The following is a 20,031-nucleotide window of genomic DNA, read 5'->3' on the forward strand; positions in this document are numbered from 1 at the left end:
TGCCAGTGTCATTTTAGAGTAACAGTTCATATGTATAGCACTGATTACTGTAGTAATGTCACTGGTACCCCCAAAAGTGTCAAAAATGTCAGTCAAGGGTCCGATCTGTCCGCCGCAATGTCGCAGTCCCGCAAAAAAATCGCAGATCGCCGCCATTACGCATTAAAAAAAACTTAAAAAATTGAAAAAAATCTTTCCCTTAGTTAGAAAACGCAATAACTTTTGCGCAAACCAATCAAAATACACTTTTTGCGATTTTTTTTACCAAAAATATGTAGCATAAAACAAATTGGCCTAAAATGTTAAAAAAATTTGATTTTTACATTTTTTTTGGGAATTTCATATAAAAAAATGTGAAAAATATTGTTATTTTTGCAAAATTGACGCTCTTTTTATGTTTATAGCGCATGATCAAAAAATCGTGCAGGTGATCAAATACCACCAAAAGAAAGCTCTGTTTGTGTGAAAAAAAAGGACATCAAATTAGTTTAGGTACAGCGTCGCACGACCGCGCAATTGTCCGTTAAAGTGACACAGTGCTGAATCGCAAAATAGGCCCTGGTCAGGAAGGGGGTAAAATCTTCCGGGGCTTAAGTGGTTAAGGGAACAGGATCTGTTTTATTTTAGAGTAACAAATGCTTTAATTGTATTGGGTAGCACATGAGTTTTTTTTTTTTTTTTTTTTGGTTAACAAACGCTTTAATTGTATTGGGTAGCACAGGAGTTTGCAATCAGGCATGGCCAGGTACCAGTACAAATCGATGACAGGATGACAGGCTGTCTGCATGTCCCTGCACAGGGACAGATGAGCAGCCATGGACATAGACATCCAAGGTAGCTCATCTGTCCCGATTTGCAAACAACCACTTGATGTATGGTTGAATGCTGATGGCCACAGTGCTTGTCATTGATATGTGCAAGTTGCTGGCCATGGTTGATCACAAACACCTTTGCTACCTGCCGCAGAAATACCTGCCTATCTAGCTAGTACAACCATTATTTTTCACTTCCTGTAACATACCAAGCTCTCCAGCAAAAGTGACAAGGGTGCTCACAATAGCCTGCTTTTTCATTCATTTTTAATTCATTTTTTATTCATATTTAGGATTCAGGATCTAGGCTGTAATTTGTTTGTCTGTTACTTTAAGTACATTTAAATGTACTGTATATGCCCATCTAAGACTTCCCTGTCTTTTTTTTTTTTAAAGATATTTTTATTGAAAATTTTGTGTACAACAAAAAAACAACAAGACATAACAAAAAATAATTAGATTAACAGAACAACATACATACAATTAACACTGATTACAACTGCAACCAAACTTTGCCTTCCATATTATATGAGTAATAGACCTATCACGGAGAAGCCTGCCCGCGTGTCAAACAGCTCAGTCGAATGATGCAGGAATGTCAATAGCAAGAGGGTATATGTACATGTCAACAGAAGATCATCCACCCCACAGCTCAGTCACCCGAGTCCTGTGGCACTAAAATAAGAGGGCTGGACACCCAACTGCCCCACAGCTTATCAAAAAGGTCATAGTTCAAAGGTGAGTTTATACAGGGGCAGAGTATTATTAACAAGCTGTAGCCAAGTAGTTATATAGGGTCGAGAGGACCCCTTCAAACACAAAAGAATAGTTTGTTTGGCATATAAATACAGTATACGTAACACCTTTTTCACATGAGTAGAGAGTGATGGGTCACCAAAATTGCCTAATAAACAATTTTTAGGGTGGAGGATATTGAGAACCCCCAAAACAGTGGATAAGAATCCACCGACCTCTGACCAAAATACTGAAGCCACTGGGCATGACCAGAAGCAGTGCATAAAATCAGTCCTATTTTCACAACCTTTAAAAAATTTAGGGGAATTGCGGAGTTTCATTTTGTGCAAGAGTTCTGGGGTAAGGTGACTTTGATGGAAAGTTTTTATTTGTATGATTTTGTCCCTTGATGCTGTAACATTTTTTTTATAAGTATCCACAAATTCCTCCCAATCCTCAGCAGAGAATTGGATATCTAAACTAGACCATCTGTTTTTTGGCTGCTGTGAATTTAGGGTTAGAGTCAGTCATCAGAGCAGAGTGATAACTAGATATTAGTTTAGTAGTCTCTTTGGACCTAAGGAGTTTTTCCAGTGGGGTTATTTGCAAAGGCGGTGAGAGGGAGCCAAACTGAACTCGCAGAGCATGTCGGAGTGGTAGATATGAAAAGAGGGAAGTGGGAGGAAGCGAAAATTCCTCTCTCAGTTAGGCAAAGGATTTGAGGCCGTTATAAGTATATAAGTGATAAATATATTCGACTCCCCTATTGATCCAATATTGTGAACTAGGGACCGTAAGGAATTGATGCAATGCGGGATTATACAAAAGTGGATTATTAGGAGAGGCATCCCAGGGATCCTTAGAAAGTCGGGATACTATAGTGATAAAAATGGATAATCTAGTGCGTAGCATGGTTGTCCCTGGATAGTCAGTCAACCTTCTCTGATATACAATGTTATGTAATGTTTCCAAGGAAGAGGCTATAGCAGCTTCAGTATTAGTGCCGGCATTATGTGGGGAGGGGTGTAGCCAGTCATGGACAACTACAAGTTGGGAGGCTAGGTAGTACAAATACAAATTTGGAAAGGCTAAACCAACCACATTAGAAGGCAGTCTAAGTGTTTCCCAGGCAATTCTAGGGACTTGACGGTTCCAAAGGAAATCAGAGCATAGAGAATCAATTTGTTGAAAAATGAACTTAGGGATTCTACAGGGGGCATTGGCTAAGACATACAGAAGTTTCGGAATATCATTTTTAATAGATTGGCTCTCCCCATAAGATCCAGCAGAAGGTTCATCCGGTCATTCAGGACCAGTTCATTCAGGTCTATGCTTTAAGACTACCCTGTCTAAAGGGTGATAATGCTGCTGTGTAATTTTACTGCAGAACAATGGTAATCAACTTATAGAAAGTGGACAAATAACTGTTGTAATGGCAGCATCAACAGGTAATAAAACAGTTTTATGGGGGACTGCTGTGCTATTGCTAATGGAAGACTGTGATATTTTATTTTGTCTATAGTTCTATTTAATGATTAGAAGATGATCCGCGCTTAGGATAAGGAAAAATGTATACAAATAAAGGCTGCAGCCTACATCCTAACTATAATCCAAAGATATATAGTAAGATAAAAGATGATAGGGGGAGGGGTAAATGGCGCTGCCTATTATAGATGTAAATAACAGATATAGTGTAGGTAAGGGATAAAGCCCAACAATAGGTATGATCACAGTAAAATCCGGCTCTATATAAAAAACACACAGTGAAAAAAACGAGGTAATCAATAATAAATATCAAAGACATATACACATCAATAGATATCAAAAACATATACACATATCCCAAAATTGCATCAGCAAATTTGCAGAAAAATGATAAAACAATACACAGTGTACATAAAGGTGTTGGAGAAACACAACGACTAGTAAATAAGCCCAAACTGGGCGTGAAAGTGTAAACTGAAAAGAAAGAGAGGTAGGTTTCTAATTTTAATCAAAATTAGAAACAGGATGTGAACCCAATTTCCATGTGTTTTCATGTGAATTGGAAATGTGTTTGGAAGCAGACAGCAGAAAAATCAAAGGCACCCTAAAGAGACCTATTTAGAGTATCCACGGACTCTGAGGGGCTACGCTATCTGAGGAGATAGGACCCTGGTGGGCTACACCTTCTGCTTAAGGGGATAGGACCCACTCCAGCCAGACTGCCCAGACGAGCCAAGGGATAAGAGACCACATATAGTACAGATTACAGGCCTGATACCCCTGTAGGGGTGTTTAATTCTGGTAAGTGCGGTCCTGGGAGTGGGGGGAGCACCGTTGACCCACCACACCGGCCACACTTGGAAAGTTTCAATTACCTGCACTAAAGTCACCTTTTGGCTGTGATTCAACACAGAACTACACTGGTTTGCCTCTGCACTAGAACACTTTTTATGTGCGATTTAGACTACTTTAGGACATTACTGCATGCAAGAATTGCATTTGAATTTATGTGCAAACTAGTCACTTTATTCTGAGCATTTTTTGTCTGCGTGATTTAAATCTATTGTTTTTTCTGCATCCATGCAATTTTGGATTACAAATCACATTTATTATCTACTTTTTACATAACATATTTATTAATAGTTTTTTGCAACAATTAGTTGCCTGGAGAATGGTTTATATATATTTTTTCATTTAGCACCTCAAACCTACCTCTCTTTCTTTTCACTTTACACTTTCATGCCCAGTTTGGGCTTATTTACTAGTCGTTGAGTTTCTCCAACACCTTTATGTACACTGTGTATTGTTTTATAATTTTTCTGCAAATTTGCTGATGCGATTTTGGGATAATCGCATCAACTTTTTTACAACAATTATTCGCTTATTTGTTCATTGATTTCTATTCAGCACTCTATACTTATACTTGTTCACTTGGTTTAAGTCTACCCAACCACACCCTTTTTTGGGGGACTTATTTGTCCATTTTTTATACCTCTTTTGCACGGTCACTGAAGCACCTCAACAAGTTTGAAATTTTTGCTTTTTCTTCCTTGTGGTGCTCTTCACCACCACTTCACCAGCACTTGGCACACAGTCACTTTATATAGTCTTATTGTATACTATATATATTTATTTATAGGTTTATGATGTGTATATGTTTTGATATCTATTGATGTGTATATGTCTTTGATATTTATTATTGATTACCAAGTTTTTTTCACTGTGGGTTTTTTATATAGTGCCGGATTTTACTGTGATCATACCTATTGTTGGGCTTTAGCCCTTACCTACACTAGTTCTATTTTAATGTCCAACTCCAGGAAAGTGAAGTTTGAGCTTTTGTCAGGTTTTTTTTTGCTATTCCTCATTAGGGGACTTGTTTCTCGCTTCCTGTTCCAGTAAAACTGGCTGTCAGGAAATACATGTCTATAGTTTACCATTTACATTTTTACTTTCCCTTCACTTGACACCATAAGCAACTATTTCACTAAATGTTATAAAAATGGCGCATAATGTTGCTCGTCACATTTAAAAAAATATATATTTGAGTTCATTGGTTGCTTAAACCCTCTTATGTGCCTCTTCTCCACAGAGAATACTTTTTATGACAAATCTTTGAATGGTGAAACTACCACTGGGAGAGCACTATTTAAGCTAAGGTCTCTAAAGAAGACACATGGAGACACAATGAAGTTGGATGAGAAGCGTAAGGGGTTCTTTACTGTTAAGGCAGTAAGGATGTGGAGCTCCCTTTTACAGTTGGTGGTGTTAGCAGGGAGTGTAGATAAGTTAAAAAAATAACCCTTTAGACGGGTTTCTAAGTGAATGCATTGTACAGGGATATGGAATATGTTAATGACATAAATATGCATACACACACAAACACACTCAGGATGGACATGTTGTTTTTATTTAACCTTACTAACTATTTAACTAGATAAGTAATTTCTTATCCATTTTAAGGTGTTAATGTTTTAACTAGTTCCTACTAACCTAAAACATTATATTTTGACTCAATAGAACTTTTTACCTTCACATTTTGGGACAGGATCACTCCACTCTTTGGTATCCAAGCATTTTCTGATATTGTTCCCCGACACCATATTGTATCTAGAAAATGTTACAAATGAGGTTTCAATGTTACCAACATACATCTTAATTAATTCCAATATAATTACACATGCTCCTTATGACCACTTATATAGTATAGTGATTTTAGACCAAGGGCCTGCCAAAAGCAAATGTTCCCAAAGGTCGTACACTGGACAAAAAAATTATAGTAGCAGTTAAGGGGGTATGAAGCCTCTGGCACACAGGATACCACTATAGGAAACAAAAACGACAGCAGGGGTTCAAAGTATATACAGGTGCATCTCATAAAATTATAATATCAAAAAGTTAATTTATTTCAGTAATTCACTTCAAAAAGGGAAACTCACATTTTTTATAGATGTGTTACACAGTGATATAGTTCAAGCATTTCTTTCTTTTAATTTTGAGGATTATGGCTTACACCTAGTAAAAACCCAAAATTCAATATCTCTGAAAATTTGAAAATTACATAAGACCAATAAACAAAAAGTATTTTCAATACAGAAATGTTGGCTTACTAAAAAGTATTTCCATGTACAGCATAGTATGCACCCAATGTCTAATTTGCTGCATTTGTAAATTCCAAGTCAGTATAAAGGAATAGTAGTGATAAAAAAGCACTTTATGGTTTAATTATCTTGTTTTTGTTTGATTCTCCTTCAAGGGGGCGTGGCATGGGGTGTGTCCTATGCCTTCATGGTTTTGCTAATAGGTGTTCCTCGTTTCCATCTCAAAAAGTTGGGCGGTATGCATTAACAACTTGCCTACTGGGCACTTTCACCCCCTTCTTGCCCAGGCCAATTTTCAGCTTTCATCGCTGTAACACTGTCAATACTTGGTCAGGGCTCCTTTTGCATGAATTACTGCTTCAAGGTGGTGTAGCAAGGAGGCGATCAGCCTGGGGCACTGCTGAGGTGTTATGGAAGACCAGGTTTCTTCAATAGTGGCTTTCAGCTTATCTGCATCGTTGGGTCTGGTGTCTCTCATCTTCTTATTGACAATACCCCACAGATTTGCTATAGGGTTTAGGTCAGGTGAGTTTGCTAACCAATCAAGCACAGTAATACCATGTTTATTAAACCAGGTATTGGTACTCTAGAATTTCCTGGTAGAGGGCTGCTCTGTCTTTGGACTTGATAAAACCCAGTGGACCAACACCAGCAGATGATATGGCTCCCTAAATCATCACTGACAGTGGAAACTTCACATTGGACCTAACGCAATGTGGATTCTGTGCCTCTTCACTCTTCCTCCAGACTCTGGGACCTCCAAATTAAATGCAAAAAACTTTCCACATTCAAATGATGATTTGGGGAGCCATATCATCTGCTGGTGTTGGTTCACTGGGATTTATCAAGTCCGAAGTCAGCCCAGCCCTCTACCAGGAAATTCTAGAGAACTCCATGTTGTCTGCTGGTGTTGGTCCACTGCGTCTTATCAAGTCCAAAGTCACTGCAGCCCTCTACCAGGAAATTCTAGAACACTTCATGCTTCCTTCTGCTGACCAGCTTTATGGAGATGCTGATTTTATTTTCCAGCAGGACTTGGCACCTGCCAACACTGCCAAAAGTACCAATGCCTGGGTTATTGATCATGGTATTCTACTATACTGTACATGGACATACTTTTCAGTAAGCCAACATTTCTGTATTAAAAATCCTTTATTTTTTTATTGTCTAATTTTCTGAGATAGAATTCTGGGTTTTCACTAGGTGTAAGAAATAATGCTTAAAATCCCATCATTTCCCATAACCCCATCGAAGTTCTCCAAAAATAAACAAAAAGACACCTAGACATGGAAAAAAAACATGTGAAAGAGCCCGTGTGCCTGGCTGTGGGGCAAAACTATCTATTATTCCATATGTATCTGAGCTGTTGATCATTATATCGACAATAATCATTTGTTTCACAGGTTTTGAGAAGATTGTTAATGTCATCAATATGGATGTTTATAACATGTTCATCCCACAGAAACAAACTCCCTTTGTGATGCATTATCTGAAATTTTGGCTGTAGTAGACGATCTGAAACATAAATTGTGTTATAACACTTATGACTGAATTTGCCCTTGACCAAAGTAGACAAGGCTTACTACTAAGCCATGTCATTAACCATCACAAACATATCCATGATCTAATTTAGGTATGAATCCATAGTTTAAGAAACATTGCTTTGGAAAAATTTACTGTTGTGCATCTAGAACAGAAAGTGAAATCTCCCCAACAGGACACAAAATAGGATTAGAAAAATGTGGATTACAGATGCACTTTCATTTATTCTATTAAATATTTAACTAATTATTTAATGCTCAGAGCTCAACTCTTGCACTTTCCTTCCAACCCATTTTGACCAAGAGTACACTGATGGGAAGAAGAAACAAAAAGGAGTGTTACATTTTTATATTTATGTTACAAATATGTCCATGTGTGATGAGTAGTGTTTCCAATATTACCACTTCCCCGGTTCACCCAACCCCTAAACTTGATTAAATACTAAATGATCCCTTAACTTGCTCTCTAACAGGACCTTGAGACTTGGCTCCTAATCCATATGATGTAAATATATTGAAATTAAAATGTATAAATGTACCTGCAGGGACTTGCCTGAGTATGCAAAGTTTTAGATGCCTCTAAATTAAATAATTACAATGCTATGCAGTATTCTATTAGCATGCGAATAGCCAAATTAAGTTGAACTTACCCTTTGCTACATTTATAGACTGCTTCAGAGCCAAACAAATAGTCTTTTGCTTCATATTCTGCATTTGTTATTGCTTCAGGTGGTCCACAAGATATTCCTATGATAAACACAAATTGAATTTATTCCCCAATACAGTATATTAATTTACTGTTGGTTTTAGCTTATTGCATTTATTCGCTAATACAGAATTTAAATTTACTGTTGGTTTTTAGCTTTCTGAATTCCCTTAAGTTTTTCTAATCTAATTGTATCTTGTTTATGTAAGAACCACTAAAATATAAGCTCCCTTATGTAAATTACCTAAAGAGCAAAAACAGCCATAAACAGTTTGAATCTCAGATGGTTCAGAAGATATCGGTCGAGATTCAAACCATGTATGGGCAGGCTGAATGTACCCAAGTTGATCGATCCATCAACATGAGTACAACAAATATGTTGAATTTGTCATGAGATTATTGCTAGCGGCTATATTCGCTAGCAATAATCACTGTATGTTCTTCCGGCAGGGATGGCTCCCCGCACATCCCTGCCGGGAGAACATAACAGCTCCACGGGAGGGATTCCCCCATCAACACAGTGGTTGTAGGAAAGAAAATCACTTCATCTATGGCCGCCTTCAAGGAGACAGCATAATTGGTGTATGGAGGAAGACACATAAAAAATCACATATGCTGCTGGTGCCTGTGAAATCTGAAGGTGAGCCTTAGTGTATGAAGTACCACAACCTTATTGCAATATAAATCATAAAGAAATCAAAACCTTAGCAGTATGTATTGTTTTTGCTTGCCAATCTTCTGCTTTTCCCATTTTCTAACACACACAATATGCAGAGCTAAAAATAATTTACCAATTTTAAATAAAAAGCAAATTAGCACAAAATAGAAATGCGTCCACAGAGAAAATATAAAAAAATGTCTTGACGCATCTAGAATTTTGTTCACAGACACTATATCATTACCACACAGACAAGACCAGAAATATTTCTGCTGGCATGATTCAAACTGTACTGATGCCATCAGGAAAATGTGTGCAATCAGTGCCATTACCAGAGTAATGTCTTCAGACACAATCCGTACCATAATGACACAATCAGGTAAATATCTGCAGACACAATCAGTACGGAACTGATACAACTATAAATAGAGATGACCTTTACTACAGCCATAGAATCTACAATGCTAAAACCACAAAATGGTCTCAAAAACAGCAAGAGAACAACCAAAACAGACAGCAACACAACTACCATAACCACTAGAGACAAGAAGTGGCCATCACTCTGGTCAGAGTTGCCATTTCTAAAACCCGGAAATTAATTGACCACTACACTTTTGTGTTGCTCACATTTTGCTTCCTGGAAATTACACCAAGTGAAGAGTTAAAGGAGAACCCCAGGATAGGCCAAAAAAAATCACCCATTAGTAAACCCTCTACACAAAATACAAAACAGTTAGTTAATTCAGAAGATAACAGCCTCTGCTCTGCCAAGGAGGAGGTGTTACAGCAGTGATTACATTCATATCCTCTCCTCTCTCACTACTGGAAAAGGAACTACATTTCCCATGAACCTTTGAGAATTGCAGTGAATGTGGGTGGGTACACTAGGCCTGTACATGGTGTATGTGTACTTGCCCACTTCAACAGAACACACGCCCAAACACAGACATCTCTCTTACATGCAAATCAAGACAGAGGGGGAGGTTCCAAGGCAGTGAAATAGAAGACTGAGGCACAAATTAGATATTAATATGCCCCTGCCTGTGTGAGTGTAACGCTCCTGCGTTTTACGTATGATGTGGATTTTCAGCTGCAGAAATATTCCACTTCAGTAGTCATGTAGAGAAACGCTGAGACACCATTCCCAACTCTCAATGACTCCTCATGTGTGGATGATCTCAATTCAGCAAGTAAATACACACACTCAATAAGATGTTTCCTAGAGTGACTTATGTATATAGTAACACAGTGATGATAGGCTGAAGAGACAGGTTGGGTAGAGATGGTAGATGACAGACACTTGAAAGGAAATGTTCTTGAAAGTAAGATAGTAGCAGATGGGATGCAGATAGGTTTAGCAATCATGTATGGTAGTAGATGACAGAGTAGCAGGTGGACATACAAGAGAGATCAACCCAGTGCAAGAACAGGTGGTAGTAGGCTCAAGAGCTAGCAATCTTAGATAATGCAGATGTAGTAATAGTCCTTAGTATGCAGAGCTAGATAGTGTAAGCTTTAGTATAAAGGTTATAGAGGTTTCCCCTGTGGGGTACTTATCACTAATAGCAATGTAGCAGAGGAGAGGTTCGGCAAGAGCGGATGATCCGGTAGCGGGATACAGGGATCAGCGCAGCGTGGTTCCGACAGCGAGGTATGCTTGCAAGCATGTGAGCTTCAAGACAGGTTAGCATCAAGGCACAAAGCAGTTTGAACGAACACATGTGAGTGAGAGCCGGCGATCTAAATAGCCATCCAGTCCGGCGCTCAGTGATGACAGCATCAGTCTTAAAGGTGTATGCGCACCTTACCAAAAGAGAATGGTGGGGCGCATACACTTATAAAAGAGTAATTAGGGTACCCAAAGGTACCAGAACATTACAGTACCCCCCCCTTAAGGCCGGCTCCTGAAGGCCTCTGGAGCTGGTTTGTCTGGGTACTTCGCATGAAAATTGCGGATTAATCTAGAGGCATGTATGTCAGAGGTGTTTAGCCAGGTGTCGTCTTGGGGCCCATAGTTCTTCCATCGAACCAAGTACTGAAGTCTTCCTCTGTGGATACGAGAATCCAGAATCTCTTTTATCTCATATTCTTCTCCACCTTCAACTTGTACAGGAGGAGGAGGAGGGATAGTAAGCCTTATTCCTTGGTCAGGAACATGGGGCTTCAGTAGCGACACATGGAAAATGGGATGTATTTTGAGGTCTATTGGCAATGTAAGCTGTACTGCAGCTTTTCCAATAAGTTTCTTGATTGGGAAAGGTCCCAAGAACAGAGGTCCAAGCTTTTTGCTAGGGATTTTCAGTCTTAAATTTTTTGTTGAGAGCCAAACGAGGTCCCCGATAGCGTACTGAGGAGAAGGTCTTCTGCGAAGATCATAGTACTTCTTTTGTTGACTATGAGCGTGTGCAATGGTAGTATTAAGCAAACCCAGAGAGTCCTTTATTTGGGTAAAATAGTCTGAAGCTACTGGGTTATTTGAAGGAAGGATGCGTGGTGGAAGAATAGAGGGATGAAACCCATAGTTCAAGTAGAACGGACTCTGCTTGGTTGTACTGTGGGTTGCGTTGTTGTAGGCAAATTCTGCCAGAGGGAGAAGATCCACCCAATCATCCTGTTGGTAAGAAGTGTAACAACGTAAATATTGCTCGATGCATTGGTTGACTCTTTCAGTCTGTCCGTTGGTCTGCGGATGGTAAGGAGAAGTGAGCTTCCGCTCGATCCGTAGTATGTGACATAGTTCTTGCCAGAACTTGGAAATAAATTGTGATCCACGGTCAGACAGAAGAGTTTTTGGGATACCATGTAACTTAAAGACATGTTTCATCAGGAGTTCTGCCGTTTGTTTGGACGAAGGTAGTCTGCGAATAGCAATGAAATGTGCCATTTTTGTCAGATGGTAAACTGACACTAAGATGGTATTAAATCCTTTGGAAGGAGGCAATTCCACTATAAAGTCCAAGGACACAACTTCCCATGGAGTTTGGGGTATTGGTAGACTGCATAGTAGACCGGATGGTCTCGTAGTGTCAATTTTGGACCTGGCACAGACATTGCATGAAGAGACGAATTTTTGTATAGATGTTTTCATGTCAGGCCACCAGAATTGCCTGGTAATCAGATTAAGAGTCTTTGTCATACCCATATGTCCTGCCATAGGCACATCATGCGATAATTCCAAGATCTTGGTGCGTATGGTAGGTGGTATGTAAAGTTTGTCGTTGTAGTAGAGGAAGCCTTCTGCATCAGTATTTAGTTGTGGTGGGGGTGAATCCAAACTTATACCATGCAAAACCTCTTCCTTCAAGGAATGGACAACTCCAATAATGCGTTTGTGAGGTATTATAGGAACGGAAGGGATTTCGAAGTAGTTTTCTTCAGTTAGTCGTGATAGTGCATCCGCCTTTTTGTTCTTATCTGCAGGTGTGTAGGTCACTAGGAAGTTAAACCTTAGAAAGAATAGTAACCATCGTACCTGTCGGTGCGAGAGAGTTTTGTTAGTCTGAAGATATTGGAGATTTTTATGGTCCGTGTATATAAGTATTGGTAATTGGGTGCCTTCGAGTAGATGTCGCCAATTCTCCAGAGCCAATTTTATAGCAAGCAGTTCCTTTTCACCCACGGGGTAATTTATCTCTGGACTGCTTAGGGATTTAGAAAAAAAGGCGACTGGATGAAGTGGTGAAGTGTGAGTTGGTCGTTGGGAGAGTATTGCTCCTACTGCCATGTTTGACGCATCTACTTCCAGAATGTATTGGAGGGATGGGTCTGGATGGCGTAGTATGGGAGCAGAAGTAAACCTTGTCTTTAACAGGTGAAAAGCTTTATTTGCTTCATCTGACCATTTGAATGGTTTTTTAATGCTAGTGAGCTGTGTGAGGGGTCTCACAATGGCAGAGAAGTTTCTAATGAACTTCCTGTAGAAATTCGAAAATCCAAGGAATCGCTGTAGCGCCTTGCGTGTGGTTGGTGTAGGCCAATCCTGAATGCAGGATATCTTACTCATGTCCATCTCGATTCCTGTTTTGGATATGATGTAGCCTAGAAACAGTACCTCTTCTTTATGAAACAAGCATTTTTTCAGTTTCACATAAAGGTTGTGTGCAAGCAATCTCGATAATACTAGTCTTACATGTCTTATGTGTTCAGACAGGGATCGTGAATATATAAGTATATCGTCCAGATATACCACAACACAGACATCTAGTAAGTCTCTGAAAATATCGTTTATAAATCGTTGAAAAACTCCAGGGGCGTTGCATAGCCCGAATGGCATTACAAGATATTCGAACAATCCGTATCTGGTTCTGAATGCAGTCTTCCACTCGTGTCCATCACGGATTCGAATGAGATTGTATGCTCCTTTCAGGTCCAATTTTGAAAAATAGGTAGCTCCACGCACCTGCTCAATGAGCTCAGGGATAAGCGGTAGAGGATAGCGATCTTTTATTGTAATAGCATTCAATTGCCTATAGTCGATGATAGGCCTGAGACTTGAGTCCTTATTGCGGACAAAAAAGAGTCCTGCTGCTGTGGAAGAAGTGGAAGGTCTAATAAAACCTTTTTCCAAATTCTCATCCAAATAGTCTTTGAGATGGGAAAGTTCATCCTGTGAAAGAGGATAAACATGACCGAACGGCAATTTGCTATTTGGGAGTAGATCAATGCTACAATCATAGTCTCGATGGGGAGGTAGTGCTTGAGCATTTTTCTCAAGAAAAACCTCAGAGAGATCCTGATAACATAGTGGTGCAATCTCATCTGTCACCACAGACAGGATCTTCCCGAAAGACGGGAGGTTACACGTACCCTCGCAATAGCAAGAGAGGAAGGTCAGGGTCCGTTCCTTCCAATCTATGGTTGGTTGATGTGTGTGCAACCAGGGAAGTCCCAAAACAATGGGAAAGTGGGGTGAAGGTATTAGATTGAAGGTAGTGTTCTCCATATGAGACCCGTTAGTAGTGACTAGGAGTGCCTGTGTCTGATCAGTGATCGGACCAGAGGATAAAGGAACACCGTTAATAAGACTCACTGAGACAGGTTTAAGTTTAGAAATAATAGGAACTTTATTTAAAGCAGCAAAACGTATGTCAATATAATTTCCACAAGATCCTGTGTCAATCATGGCCTTAGTAGTAATCCTGTTCTGGTCCCACTGTAATGTTAAGCAAACAGAAAGGTAAGGGTTAGTGATTGAAGTTGTCAATCCCCCTAGGAGGACATGTGAACACTCACCCTTCTTTTTGTAGACTAGGGGACAGACGTTTATCTTGTGATCCGGGGATGCACAGTACAAGCAGAGATTACCAGATCGTCTTCTGGCTCTTTCCATAGTTGATAGAGGTGGGCGTATGGTTCCTACCTCCATAGGAACGGGGTCAACGGCCGAAATCCGAGAAGAACTGGATAATGGCGTTCCCATTTTCTCAGCCTTTCTTTCTCGTAGTCTTCTATCTATGGTGATACTGAGTTGTATCAATGCATCCAGGGTTTTTGGCAGATCCGCTCGGGCGAGCTCGTCTTTAACGGCCTCTGATAGGCCAAGCCTAAATTGGGATTTCAGAGATGCATCATTCCATTCTGAATCAAGGGTCCATCTCTTGAATTCTGCGACAAAGTCTTCTACAGGTCTCCCACCTTGTTTCAAGGATCTTAATTGAAGATCGGCAGTACTCTGCCTATTGGGATCATCATATAGGCTAGTGAGTTCTGCTAGGAACAAGGCATAGGAGTTGAGAAGCTGGTCGCTTTTCTCAAAAAGAGAGTCTGCCCAGGCCCGAGGATCGCCTGTTAGGTAAGAAATAATAGTACAAACCTTAATGTGATCAGTAAGGTAGGTACGGGGTTTTAGCAAGAAAAGTAACTCACATGCGTTTTTAAATTCGCGAAATTTTTTGCGATCGCCTGTAAATACCAAAGGAGGATTTATTTTGGGTTCAGGGGACTGAACAGTGGTAAGTTGTGTCAGTCTAATTACCTGCTGCGACAGAGCCTGATTGTCTTCTTTTAATTCAGCAAGTGCGTGTATTAACGCAGGTACTTGCTGTTTTAATTGTGTCATCTGAGTGGTTATTTCTGCTGAATCCATTTGTGGTTCGTTCAATCTGTAACGCTCCTGCGTTTTACGTATGATGTGGATTTTCAGCTGCAGAAATATTCCACTTCAGTAGTCATGTAGAGAAACTCTGAGACACCATTCCCAACTCTCAATGACTCATCATGTGTGGATGATCTCAATTCAGCAAGTAAATACACACTCTCAATAAGATGTTTCCTAGAGTGACTTATGTATATAGTAACACAGTGATGATAGGCTGAAGAGACAGGTTGGGTAGAGATGGTAGATGACAGACACTTGAAAGGAAATGTTCTTGAAAGTAAGATAGTAGCAGATGGGATGCAGATAGGTTTAGCAATCATGTATGGTAGTAGATGACAGAGTAGCAGGTGGACATACAAGAGAGATCAACCCAGTGCAAGAACAGGTGGTAGTAGGCTCAAGAGCTAGCAATCTTAGATAATGCAGATGTAGTAATAGTCCTTAGTATGCAGAGCTAGATAGTGTAAGCTTTAGTATAAAGGTTATAGAGGTTTCCCCTGTGGGGTACTTATCACTAATAGCAATGTAGCAGAGGAGAGGTTCGGCAAGAGCGGATGATCCGGTAGCGGGATACAGGGATCAGCGCAGCGTGGTTCCGACAGCGAGGTATGCTTGCAAGCATGTGAGCTTCAAGACAGGTTAGCATCAAGGCACAAAGCAGTTTGAACGAACACATGTGAGTGAGAGCCGGCGATCTAAATAGCCATCCAGTCCGGCGCTCAGTGATGACAGCATCAGTCTTAAAGGTGTATGCGCACCTTACCAAAAGAGAATGGTGGGGCGCATACACTTATGAAAGAGTAATTAGGGTACCCAAAGGTACCAGAACATTACAGTGAGGCTGCAGGCAGCAGTAGAGAAGAAATGTTGGATAATGCCGCAGCCAGATCGCTTTGCCCTGCACCTGTTAAAAATGAGTGCCTTATTCTCCAAGGGTGTTTTTACAGAAGTGCCAGCAATTTCACATTATATAAAGACCTGCAAAGAGGTCTGTGTATATATATGGGAGGTGGAACAGATCCAGAGTTGTTCTTAGGACACTGCCTTGGTGGGCGGTACAGACCAGGACTCTCGTCTACCCACTGCAGCGAGCAAAGAGGAAATACATCACTGCTTACTGGAGGAAGAACTACAAGTGGGCTGTGACAAGGCCAGTGGCTGGGGGAATACAAGGCATAGCAGGTCTTACAAACAGGAAACCACTGGGAATTAACGGTTTGATTTAAAATAAACAGGCTATTGCAGAGCAACTACTGAGTGAAACAGAAGATGGGTGACATATTCAGTGAAGGTAGGAAAGCAGCAATAATGACATGTAAAAAAGTTTATGTCCGGAGTTCTGCTTTAAGAAGCAGGAGAATAAAACAGGAGTCCTCTAACCTGTTCGTATCTTGTTCTCCTGCAAGTATTAATAATGTAACTGGTATAATGAGTGCTATCAAGGTTGAGGGTTTTTGCAAAGCGCACACTGCGATGCATGTATATAATAATGTAACTGGGATAATGAGTGCTATCAAGGTGGAGGGTTTTGCAAAGTGCACACTGCGATGCATGTATACAATAATGTAATGCTGCTGCAACAAATGTGAGCAGGTTGCTCTTCAGGAAGCTCGTATTGGAGGTCTGGAGGAGCAAATTGCAACACTGACTGGAACAAACAACCTTGATAGGAGTCTTCTGCTCACTGAGCAGATGGTTACTGGGGTTGATGTGGAGGGTGCAGTGGTAAGCCAGGATTTTTAGGAAGGAAGATCGGTTACTGTAGTTAGAAGGAGTGGTAGGGGCTCAAAGAAAAGGCAGATGAGTCCTTTGTTTGAGCACCCAAATACCTTTGACAAGTTGGGTGATGTGGGGGTGGCAAACTCAGAGATGGCAGCACTAAATGTCACTGCTACCCCTAACAGCCAGGAGAGCAGCCCATCTAGTAGTGGTGGTGAGGGCAGTGAGGTAGGCCTAGACAATTGGTAGCAATAGGGGATTCTATAATCAGAAGGACTGATTCATTTGTTGCGAGGATTGCCTCGACTGAATTGTTTATTCCTTGGTGCCAGGATTTGGCATGTGGTGGACCGGGTTGGAATAATTAATGGAAGGAGCTGGGCATGACCCAACTGTCTTGGTCCATGTTGGTACCAATGTCAGAATCCATGGAAGCTGGAGGCTCCTTGAGAATCAATTTAAAGAACTAGGCTGCAAGTTGAAGGGAAGGACCTCCAAAATTATATTCTCTGAAATAATGCAAAGACCTTGCTTGATGCACTGGTGCAAATCATTTGGTGGAGAGGGGATTATGGTGTGGGATTGTTTTTCAGGGGTTGGCCATTGCCCCTTCGTTCCAGTGAAGGGAACTCTTAAGGGGTCAGCATACCAAGACATTTTGGACAATTTTATGCTCCCAACTTTGTGGGAACAGTTTGGGGATGGTCCTTTCCTGTTCCAGCATGACTGCGCACCAGTGCACAAAGCAAGGTCGATAAAGACATGGATGAGCGAGTTTGGAGTGGAAGAACTTGACTGGCCTGGACAGAGTCCTGACCTCAACCCGATAGAACACCTTTGAGATGAATTAGAGCGGAGACTGCGAGCCAGGCCTTCTTGTCCAACATCAGTGCCTGACCTCACAAATGCGCTTCTGGAAGAATGGTCAAAAATTCCCATAGACACTCCTAAATCTTGTGGACAGCCTTCCGAGAGGAGTTGAAGCTGATATAGCTGCAAAGATAGGGCCAACTCAATATTGAACCCTACGGACTAAGACTGGGATGCCATTAAAGTGCATGCGTGTGTAAAGGCAGTCATCCAAATACTTTTGAAAATATAGTGTATATGTGCACTGTATGAAAAGATACCTAATTCTGTACACTTGTCTTGTGATTTACACAGACAAGTCACACTGCATAGCCAGACATTTGTTACCCCTATAACAGATTTTCATGCCAAATTATCACCTTAAGCCTGCTCATTGGTATAAGAAGCTTCATTCTTACTGCTGACTAACATGCAGGGATGTGGCCCATGGTGCTGTAAGGCTGAACCAAGAAAAAATAGAATTATACCTGAGGGTGTAGTTTGGCATAAGTATGTGAATCTTATAACAGGCCAAGTTAAATGTATAATACTGGGACATGTAAAGCATACCCCCAATTCTGCTGTGTACAGTATATATTATTATTATTATTATACATGATTTATATAGCGCCAACAGTTTGCGCAGCGCTTTACAATTTGAGGGAAGACAATACAGTTACAATACAGTTCAAAACAGGAGGAACTAGAGGGCCCTGCTCGTTAGAGCTTACAAATTACAATCTATAGCTGTTTTACTTGGGTAAGAACAGTGCTCGCTTATCCAGTTAGTAACAGCTCTTTTCCTTTGCCAGGTTAACAGACAAGTGTCTCTGCTCTGTGGAAATGAAAACCAAGAATTGCTTTCTGATTTTGCTTTTACACATTTCACCTATTTCTGGAATTTACCTCACAGTTTGTAGCCACTTTCCGTTCTCTTGAGATTGATGACTTATCTTGTGCTGTGTGACTTGTTGCTAATAAACACTGTGCGCAGAATCTATATCCGTGCAGACCATGGTGGCAGGGCAGACTGTTCAGCCCAGTCCGGCTTGCCCACTAAGACTGACTATACATTATACAATGTTCAGATTTACCAAAACGATATAATATGTGATCAAACCTAAACACTTTTAATTTGTATGCAATCAGGAAGGCACTACATAGTTTAAAGCCTCAGGCAGAGTGTGAGCAGACTGAACATGCACACTGCCTGCCAGTGCCAGTCTGGCTGATGTGATTTAGCTGGGTTTCAGTACAGAAGAGTGGGTCATGAGGCACCCATCTGTACTAATGTAGGGGTAGCAGGCAGGCATACTGCACAACCAACTGCTGTTTCTGGCTGCCAACCCCACACGACTGAATGTGGGGACACCTGAGGCAAACGTCTCAGGTTGCGCTATTGTAAGCAGGGCCCTGCTCAATGGCTCCAGACCTCTTATTGAATTGGATCCGCTGATAGTGACAGCTTATTAATTGTGATCACAATGAACAATTATGTTATCCACCCAACACTGATCACACGTGATAGGAAGCACCAGGCATTGTAGGGTTGGGCATTATTGTGGCTTATTGTAGTTTCCTCTTAAGCTACTACCTATAGGCAGAAGTCAGGGAAGATCCAGGAGTCATTAGGTTTAGGTATCAGCCCTGCCCCTGCTAGGAGAGGGGCACCCTGGGTAAAGATTTACTAGAAAGGCAGAGAGCTTTCTGGATTTGTTTTTCCATGAGAATGTTTACTTCTTTTTAAGTCACTCTAAGTATGAGAAACATGCATACAAAATTTTGAGTACTGAATTTAACATAATTCATTTGAATTAACTATTACAGTGTATACTTACGTGAACAGAATTTCTCAGGGTGTGACCATTCAAAGTTTCCCAGGCATTTTAAAGTATTCTTATATTGGTCTTCACGAGAATAGCCTTTCCTGCAAGTGTATACAACTTCATCATTCTGAAAGAAGGTTTTTCCATCCAAAAAAGTGGGATTCAGCTGTGCGTACTCAAGTTCTGGAGGTTTAACACAAATTCCTACAAAAAAGAAAAAAGCAGATTGCATGTTGTCAATGTGTGTCTCTGTATCTATCTATCTATCTATCTATCTATCTATCTATCTATCTATCTATCTATCTATCTATCTATCTATCTATCTATCTATCTATCTATCTATCTTTAATTCAATTTATGTATAAACCATGCGTAAATACAAATCAAGTGATAGAAGAAAAAAGGGATATAAATGCACAATAGAGCAGGCGATGCAGGTGAACACAAAAGCTAGCAGCACATGTGAAGTAGAACCACAGAACCACTGCAGCAAGCAGGTAAA

The 20,031-nt window shown here is 40.4% G+C and overlaps 1 protein-coding gene across 1 annotated transcript in view; it reads right to left on the minus strand.

Annotated features, from left to right (window-relative positions):
• Positions 1-20,031, minus strand: part of LOC309546075 (C4b-binding protein alpha chain-like) — a 290,333-nt gene that overhangs the window by 43,120 nt on the left and 227,182 nt on the right. Inside the window, exons 16-18 of the mRNA XM_082245585.1 lie at positions 19,542-19,733; positions 8,325-8,421; positions 5,563-5,642 (exon numbers count right to left, since the gene is read on the minus strand). Of these exons, the coding sequence (XP_082101711.1) occupies positions 5,563-5,642; positions 8,325-8,421; positions 19,542-19,733 (369 nt within the window). The remainder of the gene's footprint in view (positions 1-5,562; positions 5,643-8,324; positions 8,422-19,541; positions 19,734-20,031) is intronic.

The sequence above is a fragment of the Pelophylax lessonae genome (assembly GCF_965119305.1).
Source record: "Pelophylax lessonae genome assembly, chromosome: 2".
NCBI lineage: Eukaryota > Metazoa > Chordata > Amphibia > Anura > Ranidae > Pelophylax > Pelophylax lessonae.